This window comes from Schistocerca nitens, chromosome 1 (assembly GCF_023898315.1).
Source record: "Schistocerca nitens isolate TAMUIC-IGC-003100 chromosome 1, iqSchNite1.1, whole genome shotgun sequence".
NCBI lineage: Eukaryota > Metazoa > Arthropoda > Insecta > Orthoptera > Acrididae > Schistocerca > Schistocerca nitens.
In genome coordinates, this window is record NC_064614.1 from 506,311,489 (window position 1) to 506,338,824 (window position 27,336).

At 41.9% G+C, this 27,336-nt stretch overlaps 1 protein-coding gene across 1 annotated transcript in view; it reads left to right on the top strand.

The window, feature by feature from the left end:
* LOC126252966 (BRISC and BRCA1-A complex member 2-like) overlaps positions 1–27,336 on the top strand; it is a 60,008-nt gene that overhangs the window by 4,136 nt on the left and 28,536 nt on the right. The window contains exons 2-3 of the mRNA XM_049953986.1: positions 2,532–2,845; positions 23,329–23,475. Of these exons, the coding sequence (XP_049809943.1) occupies positions 2,532–2,845; positions 23,329–23,475 (461 nt within the window). The remainder of the gene's footprint in view (positions 1–2,531; positions 2,846–23,328; positions 23,476–27,336) is intronic.

A 27,336-nucleotide genomic window follows, 5' to 3' on the forward strand; every position in this document is an offset into this window, starting at 1 on the left:
CTTTGGTGCAAATAGACAGTGGAGCAGCCATGATAAACAGCACGACAGCGATAATGAAACTAACCTAGCAGCTCGAAAGTTGCAAAGATATAACAACAAATAAACAAAGGGTGCGTCATCATTGTAAAACGACAGTACTACCAAAATAAACAAAAATATAACTAAATTGCGGGTAATAATTGGCTTACCGCTGTAGTTAAACAGTTCTGTGTTTTTCCCCATCTTAAATGTCCATCCAGATTCATCCTCCCCTGCCCCCTCCTTCCTCCACACAAAATCTTTTATCCCTGAACCTCCAGCTCGTTTTCCCCATTCCTACAGTGACTCTTTCCTATAAGCCAGCTTCATTCATAATACACATTGAACAACTACTATAATTTTCTGCAAACAAAAATAATCTAAATGGTTTAAAAACCAATAAGCAAGTACCAGGAGACCTGCATGTAGTTGGGAGTTTCGGTGAGGAGAGAGTAATGAAACCCACAGGCCATGAAACAGAATAAATAAAAAATTGACTAAAAGAAATAAATAGGCCGCAATAAGAAATTCCTTTCTGTCTTCACTGTATTCATAAGAGTAAACTAAATATCTTGCTTCCTACCAATCACGAAGCTACAATATTTGCAGTTAAACAAAATATTATACCAGTTTCTAAGTAAAACTGGTTTTGATACCTCCACTTACTATATAAAGCTAAACTGAGCTCCGCGATACACTCAAAACAGATAATTGGGTGCTTTCCACATTCAGAAACTTAATAAAGCATTTGTACATACAAAAAGCACACAGTTAAAAAGTTAAGACCTGCAGAACCTAAAAATCTTTCAATATCAATACCAAATAACACAAAAATAAACACAACCAAATAACACACCTATCCACCTGCACTTCCCCAACCAACTGGTACTAATTGTCCTCATCTGAAACAAAAAAAATCCCTCCTCACACATTACCTATTTTCCTGCAGCAAAAAAGCAAACGAACTTAAATTAAGACAGACAAATAATACTGTTTGGAAAAGCTCGAAACAGTTATATCCCAGTCTCCCCTGAACACTCCAACCAAAACACTCTGCCCACCTCCCCACCCAGCCATCACAAAAAGAATGTATGCCACCATCTTCAGTGCGGAAGTCCAAAATGAAAAATTAAAAACTTACATCAAAGAACTCCAACCATCTCACTGTCAAAGACAGCCTTTGATGTACAAATCTTTCCCACTCGATCTATAACACGGAAAATGACAATCATTCTGAAACTCTTTCCTTAACAGTGATCATCTAAAGAAGACTGAATGGCAGAATAATGCCTTTTCTCCCTCCCAAAAGCAGATTTAACAGCCCCCCTTCCAGTAGCCTGTAGTAATCTTCAGTTAAAACCTCTTCTTGGCGAGCGTAACCTCTCAGACTGCAGTAAATTATGGTTGTGAAAGCTTACATTGCATGAACCCATACTAGTGTAGTGCAAGACCCTGTCTAATAATTTCTAAAATCTGCTCTTTGACAAATTATCGAATTATCAAAACCCCATTTTCCCCATTCCGTGTATGACACAAATAAATCAGAAGCTATGGTAGAACGCCCACGCCACTACTAATCCAGCAAGGACTCAGATAGTTCTAGTAGTCAAAAGTGTAAAAACTATAACAGCAGAAATGGTTCCCCTACTCCCAAGTACCTATTGCTTTCTTTTGAGTCTTGTACTTAACCTTTTGATAAGTAGAGTTATCTGTTTTCACAGCCACCATAGGTTCACCTATCTGCCCCTATACTTAATAAAGTCAAAGCAAATCTTCTGGCAAAAAAGAAAAAAAATAACAGATACTCACTGACACCTGTCGCTTGAGCAAAAAACCATATAGCAGATTGATAACAACTCTAACAATAACATGGATAGTAAACTTTACATTTTCAAACTCTGTGCTCTATCTGCTTGATCTTCACAAATTGTGTTCCCTGCACCATTACATGAAGTCTGTATTGGTGCTGACAGAATTGGCATAAGCCAGCCATGTATTCTTGTCACACCTATCAAATTTCACAGCCTGCAAGAATGCCAAACTTTTGTACACACACCCGCTCTCAACACCGTACTTGGGCGTTTGCCACATGAGCGCCACATCCAACAACACTTTTTCTGCATAATACCATCTGCACCCGACACCTTGCAGATACACTGCATACACCACAGCGTTGTCAAAGTTGGCACCTGGTACCAAACACTACAGTTGAAATACAGCACATAAGTATAGTTTGTTTCACTAGGAATATTGCTGTTACTAGAAGTGAATTAAATTTATTTAGTGTAAATATTCATTCATTGTCAGGTATATGCACAAGTGTCCTTTCTTGATTGTTACACACTGGTCATGTATCCTCTAACTCCTATGAAATTGATTATGCTTAAATCCTCTTGTTTTTATGTAGGTCTTTGGGTGTTTATGTGCACTTCCATTTTCTTCATGTCAATTTTGGATGACACTATCAGTGTATGAGCAATTACAGTATGAGAATAATTTAATTCTTTTAACAGGTATTGGCTCAGGCAATATCAAAATTAGTGGCATATCATCTGGAAGACCAACAGACAGTGCTGAAGGTAATGCTGACCGCTTCAAGCTTGTTATACCTTATGCAGGGCAAAAAATTACATGGAATGTGGTATTCAATAGCCAGAAACCTCATTTTGCACCAGATTTTTGTTTTGATGAAGACTCCTTCTTGGCTGACCCTGACATTGAGTTTCTGGAAGAATCATTACCAAGTCTCGCAGCTTGGAATGTGCGTGATCCCAGAGCATTACTTAATGTCATCTCAGAACTACTAGAAATTTACAGGAAACATCAGGTATAATATCACTAACAAGTGTGTAATATATGTCTCTAGAAAGTAAGTATTGTTAATCTGTTACGAAATAAAGAAATTAACAGCAGTGGAAATTCCTGGATGGAATTATTTATAAAATAAAGGAATACATATGTTTATGTTTCATTAGGTTGCAATTTTATGTATCTGCAATTGTTAACTGTGCAGTGCTCATCTTAAATACTACTTGTTTATTGGTTATTGTTTATTCTGTTCTTTGCAAGTTTCCAATGTAAACAGGCTTCCTACATATGGCTGTCTCATTCTATCAGTGTCCACATTTCACTTTAGGCTAAGAGACTGAATTTGCTCTTTGAAATTGTCTTGCTGCAGATGATTGTATTGTTCAGTTTTTCCACTGGGTTGCTGGTGTATTCCCTCTTTTTATATCGTGCGCTTACGTTTCTTCTACACACTGATGAGTCAAAACTCTGTGAACACTGCCCACCCCTAGACTGTATGCTGCCTGAGAATTTTTGTGGGCATGCAACATGGTAAGGAAAATATATAAGTGGAGAAGAGAGAAATGGGGAATCATTCCAGCCATGATATGGGCTCCAAATTGGGAAATATATTGCCATAAGTGACTAACAAAGGGCAGATTGTGTGGCAAAGCTCTTCAGTTATTCACATGCTACTGTTGTGAGCATCTATGGAAAGTGCTGACGGATGAGGAAACAGCAAGCAGGTGGCAAGGTGTTGGATGTCTGTGCATCATCACAGAATGTGAAGGTTGGAGGCTTGCCAGCTCTATAAAGCAGGATAGTGATGTGTGGCCGATTTGCCAACAGATTCGATGCTGGTGCAGGCGTAAGTGTTTGAGCACACTGCTCCACACATGCTGTATGTGGTGTACCGCAACAGGTGACCCTTACATCTCCCCATGTTGATGTAACATCAGTTAAGATTACAGTGGGTATGGGATGGTTGAGAGTGAACTGTGGATCAATGGAAATGTGTTTGGTCAAATAAATCACATTTTTTGTTAGACCATACTGATTGTTGTGTCTGAATATGTTGTTGTCCAGCTGAACAGCTGTTTGAAAGAAACACTGTGCTGAGGAAGCAAGCCAGAGTGGGAAGTATTATTCTATGAGGGACATTTGCCCGAGCATCCATGGTACCTGTGGCATTTATCAAAGGCACGACGACAGCTGTGGGCTAAGTGAACGTCATTGTGGACTACCTGCATCCCACTTCATGCTTGATGTGTTCCCTGATGGTAATGGTTTCTTACAGCAGGAACTCTGTGTTAAGAGGCTAGAATCATGCTACAGTGGTTTGAGTAGCACAATAGTGCACTCTTGTAGATATCTTGGCCACGAAATTCACCTGATGTATCACATCATGGACGCTATCGGATGTCAGCTCTTTGCCCACATATCACTGGCCCATAATTTGCTGGATCTGCACGTAGACATCTGGTAACATGTATCTTTGCAAATCTGCCAAGGACTTGCCAAATTTAGAGTCACTGCTGTATTGTGTTTCCGAGTTGGCCAACATGCTATTTGCCCCATCCAATCCAATTTTTCTTCTCCACCACGTTCTGCCCAACTCTTATTTATCTTACAATAAAGAAAACATGTCTGACATTGGAGCTGTAGTGGAAAATTGTAATGTCAGATGTAGTCCGACAGTGGATCCAAAAGGGTTAAACAGATGGCCGTTATTTTTTGGCAGATCAGTGTATAACAAGTGCAACTAATATCCCCTATAATCTGTATTGTGTGTTCTAGTCTTCCTCTGCCCCCCTCCCCCCCTGTCGAACAGTTCCTTGATGCAAAGGCAGGTGTCACAAAGGCCATCCCTCCTTGTGATGAGTGTTTCTTTTTTTTTTTTTTTTTTTTTTTTTTTTTTTTTTTTTTTTTTTTTTCCAGTATCTCTTCATGTCTTAGGATTATCAGTATGGAGCTTGGAGTGGGTAGAATTAATAGAGAATATTCTAATGAGAGTGCTACATTTCTTCCCTTTTTTTTGTTTTTTAATGAAGGAGCATCATGGAGAAGCATATCAGACTGCAGTGGCAGATGATGCAAAAGGCATTTTCTTTCACAGGGAGGTTAATTACTAACATTATGAGAGTTTATGTTCCAAGAAGAGTCACATAACTTCCTCTCTCATATATGATATGATAACAAATGTAAAATTAGAGCTCTTAATGGAATTTTAGCAAACTAGTTCCTCCTTCACAAGTGGAATGGGAAATGAGGGGAGTGATGGTACATCTACATTTATACTCCGCAAGCCACCCATCGGTGTGTGGCGGAGGGCACTTTACGTGCCACTGTCATTACCTCCCTGAGGATGAGATTCTGGTGTCCACTGAGGACCTAGATCTCGCTGGACGCTCAGGCACCATGGATACAGGCAGCTCAGGAACTAAATCAGTAGCAGCAGGTGACCCTGAGGCGTAAACTGCCTCATTGAACGTTCCATGCCTTCCCAGCCTCACGATCACGTCATCCTCCAGTGGAATTGAGCGGTTTTTTCCACTGCTTGGCTGAGTTACGGCAACAGTTAAGCTTTAACAGTGGTAACCAGAGTATCCTCTGTCACACATTGTAATGTGGCTTTTGGAGTATAGATTTAGGTGTAGTGACTTATTGCTCGATCTTGCATTATACTCATGAACTTCTAAATAGTTTGTATTTGAGTTCATTCCCTAGGTCCGTCTACAAACATTTTCGTACTGCAGATGTGTTCAGTGCCCTCTTCTGTCTCCCCTGAAGGTTCGGGGGTAAGAATAGGCCCGAGGTATTCCTGCCTGTCGTAAGAGGTGACTAAAAGGAGTCTCTCACATTTTGGCTATTATGTTATGGTCCCATTTAGGGTTTGACCTCCATTCTTCAAAATTTTTCCGAAGAGTGAGCCAATTGGGGAAGGGCGCTTTACATGGTGCATCATGTCCATCGTGCCTTGAGATCTGCAGCCCACTTACTCGTCGTCGCATTGCAGTCCCGCTCATTCTCCATCTCTTGGGCGAGGACACCTACCTGGGTGTGTTTTCCACTATGCACTATGCAGTGTCACTTTCTGCGCCGACAGTGACCATGGACTTGTTTGCACCTGATATCCAGCATGTTAGCCAATCCGTTATGGTGTGGCCGCCATGTACACTGTTCGTTGTAGCCCCCTGACAACACAGAGATCGCTCTGCTGATGCCTGTGCCGTTAACTCCCCATGTATGCCAAGGAGTAGATGCCCGTCACGCTGGGGCATTGGGACTCCCAGCAATGGCCATCCTACGAGGTGGCCTTTACTGCGGCTGGATGGCGCACATGGGGAGGGCCCCTGGTTGGAGTGGGCGGCATCAGGGCGGATGACACGCGATGAAGTGTACCACGTCATCACTTGCTGGCAATCAAACACCAGCAGTCTCTAAGTGTTCTCTAAGTCGCAGTACAGTGCAAGGAAGTTCGATCATAAATCATTCCCCTCCCTGGCCACACCATGGGAGGAATGCCAGGCTAAGCATGGCAGCGAACCTTATTCACCCTGGTACCTCGTATGTATGAGAACTGATGGGGACTCCTTTGTTTCAATGAAGTCACAGTTTTTTGTAGAGCATTTAGAGGACAAGTTTGGTGAGGTGGATGACTTGTCCAAAATGCAGTCAGGGGTCAGTCTTGATAAAAACAGCATCCTGTGCCGAGTCACAGGCATTACTCGCTTGTGGCAAGTTGGGGGATGTTTCCGTTACCATCACACTCCATAAGAGCTTAAATATGGTCCAGCGTATTATATTCCACAGTGACCTTCTTTTGCAGTCTGACAATGAGCTGCACACCAACTTAGAGCGACGAGGCGTTCATTTTTTCCAGCGCGTCCTTCAGGATCTGAGGGATAATCAGGTTGCCACCGGTGCCTTCATCTTGGCCTTCGAGGATGACACATTTCCTGAGAAGGTCAAGGTGATGGTCTACCGCTGTGATGTAAACCCATATATACCTCTCCCTATGTGGTGATTTAAATGCTGGAAGTTCGGCCATATGTCTTCCCACTGTACTTCCTGCGTCACATGCCAAGATTGCGGACGCCCGTCACATCCCAATACTCCATATGCCCCACCTCCCATCTGTGTCAGCTGCGGAGAGCATCATTCCCCTTGCTTGCCAGACTGCAGGATTTTACAGCGTAAAAGGAAAACCACGGAATACAAGACCCTGGACTGACTGACCTACACTGAGTCTAAGAGGAAATTTGAGTGTTCACATCCTGTGGCTATGACCTCCTCTTATGCTGCCGCTACGAGAACAGTTGTAGTCCCATCCGTTCTGCAAATTCCAGTCGGCTCTCCTGCCCCCTTGGTGGTGGTGGGTGGGGGGGGGGGGGCATTTCCCTCACTGTTGCTCCCACACCAACTACCTCGGGAGCAGTGACCCCCCAACCATCGGCGACCCCAGTCCCCACTTGCCAGGTTTCTGCTAGTGGGAAAGATAACTCCCGCCAGTGGCTGAAGTGTCCAAAAGTAGCTGATTGCAGGGCTTCATGATCATCCTCAGTCCCGGAGACTGAATCAGTCCAAGCCCTCCCAGCCAGAGAAACCCAAGGAGCAGTGAGAGAAATCCAAAAAGAAGACCCCCAAGACCAAGGGACTTGTGGGGGAACCCACACCACCACTACCTACAAGCTTTGCTTCTGAGGATGAGATTCTGGTGTCCACTGAGGACCTAGATCTCGCTGGACCCTCAGACACCATGGATACAGGCGGCTCAGGAACTAAATCAGTAGCAGCAGGTGACCCTGAGGCGTAAACTGCCTCATTGAACGTTCCACGCCTTCCCAGCCTCACGATCACGTCTGGAATTGAGCGGTTTTTTCCACCGCTTGGCAAGCTTTAAAACTGCTATCTGTATTGCCTTCCAGGAAACCTGGTTCCCAGCAATACGGACCCCTGCCCTCCGTGGCTATAAGGGATATTACAGGAACCATAGCGACTATAATCGAGTGTCAAATGGAGTTTGCGTCTATGTCCTGAACTCAGTATGCAGTGAACCTGTGCCCCTTCAAACTCCTCTTGAAGCTGTTTCTGTCAGGATAAGGAAAGTGCAGGTAATAACTGTCTGCAATGTATATCTTCCTCTAGATAGTGCAGTACCACTGAATGCATTGGCTGCACTGATTGATCAACTCCCTAAATCTTTCCTACTTTTGGGAGATTTTATCGCTCTTAACCCCTTGGGGGGTAGCACCGTGCTTACTGGCCGAGGCAGAGATGTCACAGCTTGACCTCTACTTCTTAAATACAGGCGCCTCCATACATTTCAGCATGGCACATATTCAGCCATTGATCTCTTGGTTTGCAGTACTGGCCTTCTCCCATATATCCACTGGAGAGCATATGGCACATGGCTACCTGTGTGGTAGTGATCACTTCCCCATCTTCCTGTCACTGCCCCAGTGTCAGGCCCACGGGTGCCTGCCCAGATGGGCTACAAGCAGGGCCAACTGGGAAACTTTCACCTCTGCTATCCCTAGCTCTTTAGGGTGCCCGCGGTGAAAGGCAGTCCCTTGGTGGTCGCTGGAAGCAATTAAGGAGCGTAGGTGAGCTCTACAGTGGCATAAGCGGCACCCGTCCCTGGATCACCTCATAGCCTTTAAACAGCTCCGTGCCGTGTTCACCATCTTATTAAATGATGGGAGAGATATGTCTCGACCATTGGGTGCCATACGTCAGCTTCCCAAGTCTGAGCAAAGATCTAACGTGTTTTTGGATACCACCCCAACAGGTGTTCCCGGTGTTAACATAAATGGTGTGTTATCTACTGACATAAAAGTGATTGCCGAGCAGTATGCACAAGCCTCTGCATCAGAGAATTACCCCTCCAGCCTTTTGCACTCTCAGATGACGGCTTGAAGGGAAAGTGATTTTGTTCACTACACACCACAGGGAATCCTATAACACCCCATTTACAGAGTGGGAGCTCCTCAGTGCCCTGACACATTGCCCCGACACAGCTCATGGGTCAGATTGGATCCACTGTCAGATGATTAAACATCTCTCATCTGACTACAAGCGAAATCTCCTCGTCATCTAAAACCGGATCTGGTGCGACGGTGTCTTTCCATCCAAGTGACAGGAGAGCACCATCATTCTGGTGCTCAAACCCAGTAAAAACCAGCTTGATGTGGATAGCTATTGGCCCATCAGCCTCACCAATGTTTGTAAGCTGCTGCAGCGTATGGTGTATCGGTGGTTGGGTTTGGTCCTGGAGTCACGTGTCCTACTGGCTCCACGTTAGGGCGGCTTCCGCCAGGGTCGCTTTACCACTGATAATCTTGTGTCCCTTGAGTCTGCCATCCACACAGCCATTTCCAGATGCCAACACCTGGTTGCCATCTTTTTTTATATTTACGAAAAGCGTATGACACGACCTGGCGACATCATAGCCTTGCACATTATACGAGTGGGCTCTCTGGGGGCCGCTCCCGATTTTTATCCATAATTTCCTGTTATTTCGTATTTTCCGTGTCCAAGGTGGTGCCTCCCGTAGTTCCATCCATATCCAGGAGAATGGAGTCCCGCAGTGCTCCGTATTGAGTGTATCTCTCTTTTTAGTGGCCATTAATGGCCTAGCAGCAGCTATAGAGCCATCCGTCTCGCCTTCTCTGTATGTGGATCACTTCTGCATTTCTTACTGCTCCTCCAGTACTGGTGTTGCTGAGCAGCGCCTACAGGGAGCCATTCACAAGGTGGAGTCATGGGCTCTAGCCCACGGCTTCCAGTTTTCAACCGCGAAGTCATGTGTCATGCACTTCTGTCAGCGTTGTACCGTTCGTCCGGAACCAGGACTTTATCTTACTGACGATCCACTCACTGGAGGCATATTGATTCTTAGGACTTGTTTTCAGTGCCTGATTGACTTGGCTACCTCACCTACATCAGCTTAAGCGGAAATGCTGGCAGCACCTCAGTGGCTTCCGCTGCCTGAGCAACACCAACTGGGGTGCATATTGCTCTACACTGCTGCAGCTCTACAGAGCCCTTGTTCATTCCCGCCTTGACTGTGGGAGTGTGGTTTATGGTTCGGTGGCGCCCTTGGCGTTTCGTTTACTCGACTGTGGCATTCGCTTAGTGACAGGTTCTTTTAGAATGAGTCCGGTGACCAGTGTCCTGGTGGAGGCCAGAGTCACTCCATTGAAGGTTAGACGTGCACAACTGCTAGCCAGCTATGTCGCACATGTTCGTAGTTCTCCTGCGCATCCAAATTACCGTCTCCTTTTCCCACCCGCGACTGCCCGTTTCCTGCATCGGCGGCCCAGGTCAGGGCTAATGATTGTGGTTCGCGTGCAATCCCTTCTGTCTGAACTGGAGTCCTTCCCTTTACCACCTATACTTAAGGTCCATTCACATACACCTCCATGGTGTACACCTAGGTCGCGGCTTTGCCTGGACCTTTCACATGGCCCTAAGGACTCGGTTAACCTTGCGACTCTCCGCTGTCACTTCCTCTCGATTTTACACATGTACTGGGGCGATGAAGGGGTTTACACTGATAGCTCGATGGCCAATGTTCACGTTGGCTTTGCCTATGTTCATGGAGGACATATACAGGGTGCACGAAATTTGTTACCATTTCGTTTTTGATTATTAACTTTATTGTCAATACAAATCTGAAAGGAACGTATACTACAATGAAGAGGAGATGGAGATTTGTTCTAACTCAGCACATGCTCAATATGTCCACCATTTTGTTTCCTAACTTCCTTCAAACTAACACTGAAGTTAGTGATTACCCTACGGCACACATCTTCCGCAATTTCATTGCAAGCTTGAAGAATAAGTCTTCTGAGCTCCATTAAATCACGTGGACATTTCGGGAAAATTTTTTCCTTTAGGTAACCCCAAAGAAAAAAGTCACATGGGTTGAGGTATGGACTTTTGGGGGGCCAATATTGTCAGTCATTGAAGCGACCTGGAAACCTGAGTGAAACGATCTGCATGTTGAAATGCTCGTGTAAAAACTCCAACACAGTGTTTGCAGTATGTGGCCTTGCTCCATCTTGCATGAACCACTTCGTGTTGAAGGGCAAGGCAGTAGCAAGAAGCTGTGGAATTTAATGGAGCTCAGAAGACTTATTCTTCAAGCTTCCAGTGAATTCCAGTGAAATTACGGAAGACATGTGCCGTAGGGTAATCACTAACTTCAGTGTTTGTTTGAAGGAAGTTAGGAAACGAAATGGTGGACATGTTGAGCATGGGCTGAGTTAGAACAAATCTCCATGGACGACTCTTCATTGTAGTATATGTTCCTTTCTGATTGTATTGACAATAAAGTTTATATTCAAAAACAAAGTGATAACACATTTTGTGCGCCACCCTGTAGAACAGAACTCCTTACCTGATGGCTGCAGTGTTTTCACTGCAGAGCTCTTACGTACTCTTGAGCACATGCCCAGACGAGTAATTTCTCCCGCCTACAACCTACCCTTGTCATCCCTTGGTAGCGACCATCCAGGAGTCCATCTATGCCCTGGAATGGTCCAGTTCAGTGGTGTTTATCTGGACCCCAGGTCATGTCGGAATCCCAGGCAATGAACTTGCCGACAGGTTGGCCAAACTGGCTACGCGGAAACCGCTTCTGGAGTTTAGCATCTCGGAACCTGTCCTGCGTTTAAACTTACGCCACAGGGTTTATCGGCTTTGGGAGATGGAATGGCATAACTGTATGCACAAAAAACTGCTTGTCATTAAGCAGACTATGAATGTGTGAAAGTCTTCCATTCGGGCCTCTCACAGGGAATCAGTTGTCCTCTGCCGGCTCCGCATTGGCCACACTTGGGTGACCCATGGTTACCTCCTGCGCCGTGAAGACCCGCCTCAGTGTCGGTGCGGCGTCCCGTTGACAGTGGCCCATCTTCTGGTGCACTGTCCCACTTTGACTGCCCAGCGATGGAATTTTGGGTTACCAGACTCGTTGCCACTAATTTTATCTGACAATGCCTCATTGGCTGATTTAGTTTTAAGTTCTATTTGTTAGGGTGGGTTTTATCATTTGATCTAAGTTTTAGCACATGTCCTTTGTCTCTCTGTTGGGGTGTATACACCCGGGAGATCCGGGAAAAACTGGGGAATTGTTTAGAATTCCGAGAATTTTTCATTGTTTTAGATTTCAGTTAAATTTTTGTGATTTTGGCTGGTAAGAACCGATACTCAAAGGATATTACTGTATCCCGCTACTGCAGAATAATGCTGCTGCAACAAAACATGAATAAGAGAAAAAAAGAAAACGAAAATAAAACTTAAGTTGTAAAGGAAATGCACTATATACAACAACAAAACACAGTTCTCATACAAGCGTCTGGCAACAGCTAAGTGTGTCAGAGGCTTTGGAAAGACTATGCAATGCTTTATAACAACAAATTGCCTCCGATGAACGTGATGTGACAACTGTTTAAGTTAGATTCGTGTGAGCAGTTGCAGGTGGGCTCTTGGGCATGTGCAGTTGATTCTGGTTACAGAAGTGTGGCTGGGTGCCACTATTTAGTATTTCCCCGTTTCAGAAATATTGTAGATCCGGGGCTGATGCTCAGAGCAGTCTGAGTTGTGGTGGGGAGGTGGATCGTCTCCACGTGACCTGTGTTCACGTTCAGTGATTTTGCTGTTTCCTCTTTATTTATTGCTCTCACATTAAATGAAAAACAAAATGGATTTTTGTGGCCGGGAGCTATCAAATGAATAAAATATGTTTACATAATTACGGAAGGCTAAAATATGTTGTTAGTTTCAGATTTTATTTCCACCTGTCTGACTGTCGTGCATTAATCGCCTTGCAGAACAATGAAGTTATTTTTGTTGGTTTGCTAAAGAGATTTGGCTTTTATTAATATTTTCCGCTGAGGTCAATTTATTTGAAATGAAGTGTTTAATTTCACACTATTGGCTAGTTTCAACTGTTGGCTGCATTTCAAGTGCACATATGGCATTATGCCGTAATAACGAAACATGAGATAATCAGTACTGGTACTCCATGAAAATTTACATCCTAATCTGGACATACGAATGTGCACTTTAAGCCTAATTATGCATTTTAGTTTGGTTCACGAAATTCCGGTGCTCTTGAAGTATCCTCTAATGTCTTGTTTCTTTTATGGCGTAAGATCTTTTAATGTTTTACACGTAAGAACATTGGGCTTCCTGCGTCATTGTAGCTGCGCAAGTGCGGTGACGCCTGTTATCTCGCACTCTCTGGCAACTGCTGAAACGAACCTTTTCTATGAGGTCGCGGAAAAATGTTGTGAATGGTGGTTTGAAAAGCATTGCATTCAAAGTAAATTTCCTTTTACGCAAGATGAACTGTGTGAGTATGTATGATGAATTCCTTAAATCACAAAGCTTTTGACTCTCATTTAAAAATCAACTCTTTGAGGAGACCATTTAGAAGAATTTAGAGCTCAGATCAGACATTTACATTGTTGTTAACAAATTACTGGCAGATTTGAGTGATGTATCTTAAAGTGTAACACGTGCAAAAATGATCAACATTATATGTGGAAGCTTAGCTTTTCTTCCAGCTTATTAATCTTAGAGACCAATATTATATATGTGAAAGCTATGTATATTAATTTAAACCATTAAGTTTTCTTAATTGAGTGTTCGCGCTACTTAAGAGTGATCATGCTGTTGACTGACTGCATCACGTGACGTGAGCTATGACTGGCGTACAAAATCGCATCGCAATCTCGATTTCAGTGCTTCGGAAAGTAACATGTGGTGTTTAGTGGAATCGAATTTATACCTTTGTAATACGAAAATATGCAGCGTACATGCACGGCGAAAGTGTATTTTCACCTGGGAGAAAGTGTATTTTTAACCGGGAAATCTGGGAATTTTTTTTCCTTATCCACGTATATGCCCTGTCTGTGTCCTCCACCCTAGTGCTTTTAGGGTGGAGGTTTTAATGTGTTGCATAGTGGCTGGCTTCTCCTATTTATTCTCATGGTCATCTGCTTTGTTTTATTCTCTTCATCCCGTTTCTTGTGTTTCTGTGGTTTTCTTGTTCCCCGTTTGTCCATTTACACTTTTGTTGCCCTTCATCATTCTTATGATTTTTCCTTTCATTCCGTTTTTTGTTGTCAGTCTCATTTGTTTTATCCTTGCACTTGTGGCATTGTTTTATTCTGAACAAGGGAATGATGACCTCGTAGTTTGGTCCCTTCTCCCCTCTTTTAATCCAACCAACCAACCATCCTCTGCTGTAGAGTGAGGGTTCATACGTGACCATGGGTATCTACTTGTATTTGTAAGGTTTCTGAAATTTCTTCGCATCATCGGTTTCTTTCAACTATTTCTCTTAACTTTCCACGAGAATGCTTTATTTCCCAGTGATGGTTATGTGTGTAGGTGTGTTTTAATGAAATATTTGGAGGAAAAACTTGGTGAATGTAATCTCATGAGAAGAACAGAAACACCTTCCTTTTTAATGGTTTCCACTCCTGCTTGCTTAGTGTATCTGTGACACTCTTCCTCCTATTTCATGCTATTACAAAATGGGCTACTCATCTTAGAACTTTTCAATGCCTCCACCCTCAGTCCTATCTCGTAAGGATCCCATTCTGCACAGCAGTGCTATAGATGATGACAGACAAGTTTTATACATGTAGTCTCTACTAGATTTGTTGCATTTACTAAGTGTTCTGCCAATAAAACACACTCATTGGTTCCTCTTTCCTGTGACATTTTCTATGCAGTGGTTCCAATTTAAGTTGTGTATATTTATAATCTGTAAGTATTTAGTTCAATCAATAGTCTTTAAATGTAACCATGGGGAAATCGAGAATGGAGTAGCAACAATATTATGAATAGGATAGATTGCTACTCACCATTTACAGCAGATGTTGGGTCGCCGATAAGCACAACAAATGACTGCTATACATTTGAGCTTTCAGCACATTCACACAAGCACAATTCACACACACATTCTAACATTCTGACAACTTAAAGTGTTAGTGTGGATCTGGGTTGTATTCGACTTATTTTCCCAAACCACCTTCCACTTCTTTACGAGATGACTTACTTGGAATTTGCAGCCACTCTTCTTTACTGAATAGCTGGGTGCTGGAAGCCCTCTTGACTTTTTCTCCGTCGAATACCCTGGGTACAGGAATTTTTAGACTCTTTCTACTTATGAAATTAGTAGACATACAAACTTTAGTTTTCGTCAACTAATAATGTATTTGACTTCCATACACAATAAAAATCTCATTTTCCACATGAATATGTAACTTCCTGCAACTCTCGTACAGTCAGACATTGGAAACAAATTGAGTTACAGTTAAAAGAAAGTTGGCTTGGACACCATGACCTTTCTTAACATCAATCATAAAATGAGTCCTGCCTCTAACAAGGTTGTGTCTAGAGTCTACAAGAGTACATTTTCAACTGTTCTTGTTTTAATAACAGTATTCAGTGACACAATAAGTACAGAGCTGCATATAAACTCCATGGTTCTTCCTTACACACTCACTAAAACGTCTATGGATTGCCCGACAGGTACTTGTTGGTGCCATCCGACTGCCTTGTCTACTTTCTTCCCGCGACTGATTTTATACCTGCACACACAAACCTGTGACACACAGTTGGTAGGATTCTACCATCCCACACTCATATCCAGAATATCGTGTGTTTGAGACAGTAGAAGGCTGAGTGGTTCTAGAATTTACACAGAAATTCTCGAATCGCTACAACAAGGTTACTATGTCTGGCCATTGAGGCTGCACTTTGTACACCTGCTGCACTTGATAGTGAAAAGCAATCTGCAAGCAGTGGGGGTAAGGAGGGGCTGGGGCAGGCAGGCGGAGGGTAGCAGGTTAGGGGTGGGGTAAGGTGCAGTCCTGCTTGTGAGAGCATGTAGGGACATGGTGGGGTTGATAGGTTCAGTCAGGAGGTTTGAGGGGGAGGCCTGGAGAAGGGGATTGGAAAAGGGGAGAGGTAGAAGAGGGGAGAAAGACTAGTTGGTGGAATGGTGGAATAGAGGCTGTGTAGTGCTGGAATGGGAACAGGGAAGTGGGTAGGTGGGTGAAGGACAGGGACTAGCGATGGTTGAGTGCAGGGGGTTTTGGGAACGTAGGATATGTTGCAAGGAGTTCACAGTTATGCAATTCAGAAAAGCTGGTGTTGGTAGGAAGGATCCAGAAGATGTAGGCTGTGAAGTAGTCATTGAAGTGAAGCAAGTTGTGGTACACTGCATGTTCAGAAGCCGGGTTATCCAGCTCTCTTGGCCTCTGACAAACTGTGACCAAGGGACATCTGGACCCTACAATTTCTAGATGTTCTAAATGTGATATTTCACATCCAGTTCACTCTCAAATGCCTCTTACATTAATGCAACAACTGCAGTTGTGAGATTTTTGCGATTGACAATTCTCATGTACAGTATCAGAGAAAGAGAATATCTCGGGAATGAAGTTAAGCGTTATTCACAAAATCTCATTACATGGAAGTCTAGCAGTGGCAGATTCTTATTCAAATGCCATGTCAATTAAAATTGGCAACATTACTTTTACCCACTCTGAAAATCACAACCAGCTTCCAAATACCAGATGACAAACCACATGCATGGTATCGGCAGTTCACAACAATGCCACCATGAATGAAATGTTCTCTCTGCAACAGTGTGTGCAACTGACATGAAACTTCCTGGAAGATTAAAACTGTGTGCCGGATCCAGACTCGAACTCAACAGAGTGAAAATTTCATTCAGGAAACGTACCCCAGGCTGTGGCTAAGCAATGTCTCTGCAGTATACTTTCTTCCAGAAGTAAAGCTGTGGGTATGGGTTGTGAGTTGTACTTGGGTAGCTCAGTCAGTAGAGCATGTGTCCCAAAAGGCAGAGGTCTCGAGTTTGAGTCACAGTCTGGCATGCACTTTTAATCTCAGGAAGTTTCACACCACCATGGTTGGCATTTGCCTGTAATTCGGAAAGTTGACAGGGGGATGCTCTTTCAGAGGGATCTCAAGCCAAGTGCTATGAATAGAATCAACATGGTGCCAGAAAACAAGTACATAATAGCTACCAACGCTATTGCCAATACTTATTATCACAATTTACATTGTCTGCAGTTGCCCCAAACCCACAAGATCTGCCAGTTCTACAGGAAATGGCAAAAACTGCGACAACTCATTAGCTAAGTTTTGGAGCCCATTATGAATGTGCTGTGGCTGAGAATAATATTAAAGACCGGATTGGTGACATGTGCAAGCTTGTTTCATCTTTAATACATCAGGCTGACAAGGACAGCTTTGTATAGATGGTACACCATTCATTCAAGATGGAATTATCCACTTCTTCAATTGAGTGAGTGACATTTAAAATCATCCAGCGGAACAGATAATTTGAGAGATTTGACTGAAAAAGCCTGTCTCATGTGATGCTTAACATTTACCCATCAATCTTGATTGTTAAGATGAGTGGTTCAAAGTTGACTCTGAGATTAGATTGGCCAGATAAAACATAATTCGAGAGGACCAGATTATGATAAGAGTAACACTGCAGTGTTCATCCACGAAACCAGTTCCAGCAGTTGAGGGTACTGTTCCAGCAGTTGAGGGTACTGTCTACAGTATGACCTCTACTCCATCACATGGCAACAAGCATAAAACTATTAGGTTGTTCTCGTCACTTTGCTCTTCACCAAGGTCATCACCGAAAATGTTGTATGTCAGGAAATTTTTCACAGATCCAAACATCTTAGTGCTAATACTACAGCATGGGGCTGTCAATCCACAAACAGAAATAGTGCCGCAATTCTTTCACTAATAGAAGAAACAACCTTTCACCTACGGTTATACCTTCACCTTATTGTACAAACACAGCTGTTTATATTTCTGTTTGCACTCAGTCTCTTTTTGACTGGTTTGTGACTGGTAAGTCTCAAAAGACACTATGGGGATGGAGCAGTATGTCATTATTTTGAAAACACACAGGCAATGTTCTGTGAGAGACCTGACTACGAAGGTTATTCAACCAAGCCACAATGGGAAACAAACAACTTCCCTCTCCATGCTGTTGGATGTAAGACAGCTTGAGGGATGCACTGGAAACAGCTTCTATGACCTTGCCAAGTAAAACTATCAAGAGCCCCTGCAGCATTCTGTGTTATGACATTCTGAAACTTTCAGTGCTCTTGGGCTATTGCTTTAAGATGATCTATGTTAAGAAAATTTAGATGGCAGCCCACACATGAAATTAAAAAAGATCAGAAAATTTTTGAAACAGTAAAAAAAAAAATTGTGGCTGGAAGTTGTTAATGTTTTGCTCTCCACTCCCGTTTTAACATGACATTTACAGTGCATTTAAAATTAGCTGCGACTTTTGACGTTTGGCTGATCAGAGGATGACGTGACGCCATTGCTCAGGTAACACCAGTGGCAAGCCAGCTTTTCCTACCATGCTGCCTCTGGTTCAGCTAATAGAAAGTGCCCCTGTTGCCACACCATGAACAAACTATACCATGTGCTGTCACACCTTAGATGCATCAAAGTTTGTCAGCTCTCATTGTAAACTCGTATATTTTCTGGCGTTGAAGAAGTGTTTCGTAGCCATCGGGTATTGTGAACAACTGTTTTGTGTTGGTGTTGCATTAATAACAACAGTACAGTACATATGAATACGAGATCTACAATAAAAGTGTCATTCAAGAACACATTCACTGGCTGTGAAGATAACATCCTGCTCAGATAACATTCTGCTGCAAAACATTCCTATGAATTCGACAGTAGTATTGGACAAAACACCACACCACTGTGTTGCGATGCATAAAGCTCCAACAAAGCAGTTGAGGAAAATGGATATTTTGCTCTGGGTATGAAGAAATGTTCCGTGAGATAAAGATAGAATGTAATTAATGGAACTTGTAGTGTTGTACAAGCCAAAACTTCATGCTACTAGGTCGACGAACTGGCTAACTGTTAAGGGATAGTTTGATGAGGCTTCCTTCATATCATGTTCATTTAAATCTGACAGAATATATAACCCTAGTCAAAAAGTAATGTGGCAAAAAACAAAAAGAAGTTTATACTCACTGAGGTTGAAATGCTGTCAAAAGAAACCATTGCAAATGTTACATGATAGGACTGGTCTTGAGTTGTTGGCTATACCAAGAAGGTTGTTGAGGAGACATTGATTCATGAAGGACTGTAACGAGTTTTAAGTAATACTAAATTCTCTTGTTGCCATGTTAAAATCTGTTTCTTTTGTCAAAACACACCAGAGCTTAGAAATATTCGTCTCACTAACATCCTAATGCAGTTGAAATTGCTACAGAGTCCTTAAATAGTGTATTATGAAACTAACAACTTAGTTCAAGTCAGGTCAGTTATTTTTGAAACAGCCTATTCTCAGTATAAAAATAAATTTATAACTTAATTCATGTTGTTACAAAACTCACAGTAATTCTCATTTCACGAGCTGCCGATGGCCCTCAATAATTAAATTATTTCATTGAAAACTGTAGTCATTTGAATATCACAGTAGATATAGAAGTTTCTCAAATTAATCAAATGGCAAAACACTTGTCTTGTGTGCTATCATTTGCCAAGATATTGTTTCGATATCTCAAACCATTTATAAGATATGAGGAATTTCATTCTTGTTTTTTCACTGGGGAAAAAGTTCATGACGGAGTGCTTGACGTACATTCTGTTTTCTCAAGACTGGAAACAGACACCAATATCCTTCCAAGTTTAAAAACTAATTCATTTTATCATCTACTCTTAAAAGGTAGCAACATGTAACCTAACACGCACCAAACACAAGTTCATATTGATACCTTTTTTTCACTGCAAACTTAAGAACTTTCTGCAGTAGTTTACCTATGAAAAACCACAATAACTATGGTGATTAACAAAACGATAGGCGGTTATAAGATGTGCCAGAATGAGTTTATTTTCCGAATAGTTTCTTTAAAATCATTTAAGAAAGATGGCAGATTATCTGGCTTGCGCGACTTGCTGTTCACGCAGTCAAGCGTCCATGGCAGGTTCCACGCCGGGTAGTCCTGGCATTATACTGTGGTCACCTGCTGACACCCAGCACGCGCTGGCAACTATGCTTCCCTGCACTCACTGCATATTGAACTGTCAAAAGTCACAACTTATTTAAAATGCATTGTAGAAACAAAATATGTTCACATTTGAGGTATAGTTACAAATAAAACAGAAGAAATTGTGGACATTTTTGCCCCACCATCTGTTAACCCTCAATCAGTTTCATTGTATCTCAGTTGAACTGAGAGAGGTGAGCCATCAAGATTCAGGTTTGCCATGATTTTTGTGAACCACACAAGCTGTTGTTTGGATGTTTTCTCAAAATGAGCATGTCCATTTTCCTTCCCCAATCCAAGCTTGCATTACCTCTCATAGGATCTTGTTGTTGTTGTGGTCTTCAGTCCTGAGACTGGTTTGATGCAGCTCTCCATGCTACTCTATCCTGTGCAATCTTCTTCATCTCCCAGTACCTACTGCAGCCTACATCCTTCTGAATCTGTTTAGTGTATTCATCTCTTGGTCTCCCTCTACGATTTTTACCCTCCACGCTGCCCTCCAATGCTAAATTTGTGATCCCCTGATGCCTCAAAACATGTCCTACCAACCGATCCCTTCTTCTAGTCAAGTTGTGCCACAAACTTCTCTTCTCCCCAATCCTATTCAATACCTCCTCATTAGTTACGTGATCTACCCACATTATCTTCAGCATTCTTCTGTAGCACCACATTTCGAAAGCTTCTATTCTCTTCTTGTCCAAACTAGTTATCGTCCATGTTTCACTTCCATACATGGCTACACTCCATACTAATACTTTCAGAAACGACTTCCTGACACTTAAATCTATACTCGATGTTAACAAATTTCTCGTCTTCAGAAACGATTTCCTTGCCATTGTCAGTCTACATTTTATATCCTCTCTACTTCGACCAACATCAGTTATTTTACTCCCTAAATAGCAAAACTCCTTTACTACTTTAAGTGTCTCATTTCCTAATCTAATTCCCTCAGCATCACCCAATTTAATTTGGCTACGTTCCATTATCCTCGTTTTGCTTTTGTTGATGTTCATCTTATATCCTCCTTTCATGACACTGTCCATTCCGTTCAACTGCTCTTCCACGTCCTTTGCTGTCTCTGACAGAATTACAATGTCATCGGCAAACCTCAAAATTTTTACTTCTTCTCCATGAATTTTAATACCTACTCCGAATTTTTCTTTTGTTTCCTTTACTGCTTGCTCAATATACAGATTGAATAACATTGGGGAGAGGCTACAACCCTGTCTCACTCCTTTCCCAACCACTGCTTCCCTTTCATGCCCCTCGACTCTTATAACTGCCATCTGGTTTCTGTACAAATTGTAAATAGCCTTTCGCTCCCTGTATTTTACCCCTGCCACCTTCAGAATTTGAAAGAGATTATTCCAGTTAACATTGTCAAAAGCTTTCTCTAAGTCTACAAATGCTAGAAACGTAGGTTTGCCTTTTCTTAATCTTTCTTCTAAGATAAGTCGTAAGGTTAGTATTGCCTCACGTGTTCCAACATTTCTACGGAATCCAAACTGATCTTCCCCGAGGTCCGCTTCTACCAGTTTTTCCATTCGTCTGTAAAGAATTCGCATTAGTATTTTGCAGCTGTGAATTATTAAACTGATAGTTTGGTAATTTTCACATCTGTCAACACCTGCTTTCTTAGGGATTGGAATTATTATATTCTTCTTGAAGTCTGAGGGTATTTCGCCTGTCTCATACATCTTGCTCACCAGATGGTAGAGTTTTGTCATGACTGTCTCTCCCAAGGCTGTCAGTAGTTCTAATGGAATGTTGTCTACTCCCGGGGCCTTGTTTTGACTCAGGTCTTTCAGTGCTCTGTCAAACTCTTCACGCAGTATCTTATCTCCCATTTCGTCTACATCCTCTTCCATTTCCATAATATTGTCCTCAAGTACATCGCCCTTGTATAAACCCTCTATATACTCCTTCCACCTTTCTGCCTTCCCATCTTTGCTTAGAACTGGGTTGCCATCTGAGCTCTTGATATTCATACAAGTGGTTCTCTTCTCTCCACAGGTCTCTTTAATTTTCCTGTAGGCAGTATCTATCTTACCCCTAGTGAGACAAGCCTCTATATCCTTACTTTTGTCCTCTAGCCATCCCTGCTTAGCCATTTTGCACTTCCTGTCGATCTCATTTTTGAGACGTTTGTATTCCTTTTTGCCTGCTTCATTCACTGCATATTTATATTTTCTCCTTTCATCAATAAAATTCAATATTTCCTCTGTTACCCAAGGATTTCTATTAGCCCTCGCCTTTTTACCTACTTGATCGTCTGCTGCCTTCACTACTTCCTTATCGACATTAAATCCTAATCGTCTTTCCTTCTCACAGTCGAAGATCACTTTTGATGCTCTCCCATTAATATCAACGAACTTCAACCGGCAGTCAGGCAAACGAAAATCACCACCCCCAGGATTGACAATTGTTACTTGAGGGGGACCATATTTTGCATCTGCAGCATTCCACCTGCTGTGCATTCTCAATTATTTACACCCAAAATGTCAAAATATCACTGTCTAAAAAAGTTGGTTAATTGTACTGTTTACAATAGCCACACTAAAACTTCGAGAAATTACTATATGATTGATTGCTAAAATGTACATAATATGTTAGCATCAAAATGTAATAAAATAGTAATGGATTGTGTCAGTGTTTTAAAAGTGTACAGATAATTTTATAAGACAGTCTGTGTGTGTTATTCATTAAATATTTTGCAAAGCCTCATGGATTTTATGGAAATAAAGACAAATAAATAAATAATCACATTTCAGAGTTCTGATTGAGCGGATAGTTATGAACAGATAGTGTTGTAATTATCTTTTGAATATAGACCTACACACACAACTTTTCACATTCCGTAATCTAATAAATTAATGTCAGTATTTGCTTTTACGGCAGAGTAAAACCATAAGTGAATTTATTTATGCATTTTACACTTACTGCAACACAACAGTACATAACTAGTGATACTTCGTTGAAATTAGTTACTATTTGACATCAGTCACATGCCACTAGGGAGTTGCCACAGTGGTATTCAGCTGCCACAAACAGGGAGCTTGCTGTAAATTTAGAACAGGACATGCTGTTTGCACTATTGAAACACTTAGTGATGCTTATTTTGTCAGCTCCTGTACTATAGACATGATCAGTAATTATGATTTACAATGAAGTGAACTGATTCTTTGCTGCTACGTTGGCGATAATGGACAGTACGCATGTGATTTTGAAAACTGTGATTAGATGAACCCACTTCCAAGGTGTGATGTGTCAACTAACAAGTGAGTTTTAGTTGTACCATATCTGCATCTTGTCTGACAGATTCTTTTTTCTTATGATAAATGTAAAAGAAATTAATTTTTTGGCTTCCTTTTCTCCGTACACTTTGCACCATTACTAATTACGTGTCTATTACCAACAGGTTGAACTCTTGGAGCATGCAGACAGATCTCGACTGCACTTTGAGTATTCATCTTTGATTTGCCAGGCAGAAGTTGCTGAGGGAGATGTAGAGGTGCTGGTTGGAAGTGGTAGACAGCGAGCTTCAAGTTTCCTGATACGCCTCCAGGTCAGTTCATTTCCACTTAAAAACCTAGGCTTTATGCAGTACATGTTATTGTTGTCCCTTGTTTTAAAGCACCCCTGTGATTCATTAGTAGTACATATCAGCCGCTGAGAACCAGAGTGGTCTAAGTAAAGGTGAGGTGGTATAACAGCTCCCACTTTAGAGCACCAAACACATTCTTCCTCTCACACCAGGGTGAAGTGTGTTCACGGGAATAATTGTATTCTTTCTTTAGATTTGTAATATTCAGATGTTATTAAAGCAGAAATTGTTTTTAAGGGAAATTTGCTCTCCATGTTGAAGTGTAGGTTAAAGGCTACATGAATCAAGCATTGACGTCTCACATAATAAATAATTAATGATATGAATATAACAGAGGGAAACATTCCACGTGGAAAAAATATATCTAAAAAGAAAGATGATGAGACTTACCAAACAAAAGCGCTGGCAGGTCGATAGACACACAAACAAACACAAATATACACACAAAATTCAAGCTTTCGCAACAAACTGTTGCCTCATCAGGAAAGAGGGAAGGAGAGGGAAAGACGAAAGGATGTGGGTTTTAAGGGAGAGGGTAAGGAGTCATTCCAATCCCGGGAGTGGAAAGACTTACCTTAGGGGGAAAAAAGGACAGGTATACACTCGCGCGCACACACACATATCCATCCACACATACAGACACAAGCAGACATATTTAAAGACCCTTTTTGGGGGTAATGCCAAATGTCAGACAAGCCTGAGAAAATAGAATATGGGAGCGTAATCTGGCTAGGGCGAAGGCATGTCTGCGGAGGGAATGTAAATAAAACTTAATGGGGTCGTTGTGGGGGTGTTGTGCGGGTGACATGGTACTAGAAGGTCGAAAGTGTAACGTGAGGCTGAAATGAAAATGAATATAAAAATATGTGGGGAGAGATAAAGGTGAAGTAGAAAGCAAATGGAGATCTGGTGTGAAAAGAGGCGAAAAGGGGTTGGTTGGAGCTGGGTTATGTTGATCCTGTGGTGAAATAGTGTAGGTAGAAAACGATGTGCATAAAGGTTAGGTGGTTGTGTTGCCGCCAAAACACGTTAAAGGGTGGAGAAATTCGGGAAAATTTCGAAAAAACTACATGAGGATGTATTAAAAGTAGTGGTATGGTGGTGGCAGATTATGGAAATGAGGCTAACAATTGTCTGGTGGAGAAATAATAACGTTAAAACCTGTGGGAAGCGGCTAAAAATGATCGGTGATGTGAAAAAACGGAAATCGAAATAAAGCAAAAGTTATTAAAACTAGCCGAAAAGGTTGTTTAATAGCTGAAAGGAACTGTTTGTGAACTAGAAACGGTGGATTTTATAGCAGTAGCGGAAGAAAAAATTTTTTGGTTATGGTTTGGAAGTGGGTTACGTATTATTACGTATTGTTGAGTATATATCGGCGGGATAAAATTGTATAGTGGATTACGGTAAAAAGGAGAAGGTGAATACAAAGGGAAACTACTGGCAAAAACAGAAGGAGGAAATAAGACGACAGAAAAGACTTCGAAATGTAACAGTGACAATAACAAACGTCATTGTTGGGTTCAAATTAATGATATGAATATAACAGGGGGAAACATTCCACGTGGAAAAAATATATCTAAAAAGAAAGATGATGAGACTTACCAAACAAAAGCGCTGGCAGGTCGATAGACACACAAACAAACACAAATATACACACAAAATTCAAGCTTTCGCAACAAACTGTTGCCTCATCAGGAAAGAGGGAAGGAGAGGGAAAGACGAAAGGATGTGGGTTTTAAGGGAGAGGGTAAGGAGTCATTCCAATCCCGGGAGCGGAAAGACTTACCTTAGGGGGAAAAAAGGACAGGTATACACTCGCACACACACACATATCCATCCACACATACAGACACAAGCAGACATATGTCTGCTTGTGTCTGTATGTGTGGACACACACATATCCATCCACACATACAGACACAAGCAGACATATGTCTGCTTGTGTCTGTATGTGTGGATGGATATGTGTGTGTGTGCGAGTGTATACCCGTCCTTTTTTCCCCCTAAGGTAAGTCTTTCCGCTCCCGGGATTGGAATGACTCCTTACCCTCTCCCTTAAAACCCACATCCTTTCGTCTTTCCCTCTCCTTCCCTCTTTCCTGATGAGGCAACAGTTTGTTGCGAAAGCTTGAATTTTGTGTGTATATTTGTGTTTGTTTGTGTGTCTATCGACCTGCCAGCGCTTTTGTTTGGTAAGTCTCATCATCTTTCTTTTTAGATATATAATAAATAATTAAATGCATAAATCATACAGTGTGCTTTGTTTGATCTATTCGCGAAAAGATTGGAACAGAATATTCGCATGCTAGACAAGCAATTTTAATTAATAGGGTTTAAGTTTATGAGGTCGGATTTATTTATTTATGTTTTTCATTATTATTCTGTGTCCACTGAAGTTCTCCACACACTACCCGTGCTTAAAATTTATGGCCCAGGTTGAGTTAAGTTGTGAAAGTAAACCATAATTGTGAGACAGGAGAACACAGTTCATAGTAGGTTAAGCAGGATGAAATCACAATAGTTAGAAGTGTGTTTGGCCAAAACATATATGAATCTAGAAGTGTACACACAGCCTTTATTTGCTGGACTGAACACGGATGATCCAGATTATGACTTTTCCAGTGGTAGTGGAAGTCCCAACAATGAAGATTCTGATAATGACACTGTGGACTATTTAGAACAGTGTTTGTTGTCTGATCTAGCAACTGCAAAGTACTACAGAAGAGAATTATAAATACTACGGCTAAATCTTTGGAGACTGATACCAGTCCTGAGCATCCTCCATTTCAGGAATTGGTATTAACACAGATCACTATGCTAGAAAATCGAAGTCAGCTTCATGAAGGGGCCGCAGGACTATCCTCACCAACCACCGAATTAGGAAGTCAAGGTAAAGTTCCTCAAATTTCAACATTTCCCAACACAACACAAGATCCAGCACCTAGAAACAAAACCCACGATCTTTGGAATCGGGGGGGGGGGGGGGGCTTAGGGCTACTTGAAGTACAGCTGTTAGCTGTATCAGCAGTAGCAACAAGCAGAGAGACACTTGCCAGAAAAATTCTTCTGCTGCGCCCAAGCTGCCAGATTCGCACATGCCCCGAGCAGTTTAAGTTGCGGTGGAGAGAGCGGTAGTCTCCACGTGATAGTTCCCATGTGACCCATGTTTAGGTATAGTGATTTTGCTGTTTCTTTTTCGATTAAAACTCTCATGTCAAATGAAAACAAAATGGATTTCTTTGGCTGAGAGCTAGCAAATGAATGAAAATACATCCATACACTTGTGGAAGGCTAACATATGTTATTGCAGAATGGAAAATCCAGGACGGAATGTAACAATATTAGAGAGGAAAGTTGCTACTCGCCATATAGCGGAGATGCTGAATTGCGATAGGCACAACAAAAAGTTCACACAGTTACAGCCTTTGGCCAGTAAGTTATCGAGGGGATAGCTGGAGTTAACAACAATGTCACACCTGAAGGTAATTGATACTTTCAAGCAACTTCAAGGTAATTGATACTTTCAAGCAACTTCGATGATAACTGCTCTGAAAGGTAGCAATGGAACTGAAACTGCTGAAGGTGGAACTTCATCCCATAGTCATGAACCTCGGCCTGCATTCTCTGGTGGGAGCTTATCAGAAGATGCACCCAGCAAAAGAGGGAGCGAACATGTGGTTGTACTGAAGAACCAAGAGTTACTGAAAAAAGCAGATGAGCTTCATTCCTTAAAATCCATTTAATATGAGAGGAATACAATGCAAAAATGTTATTAATAGAAAGGCAAAGAGAAATCAAGGAAGAAGAGCATAATCTTAA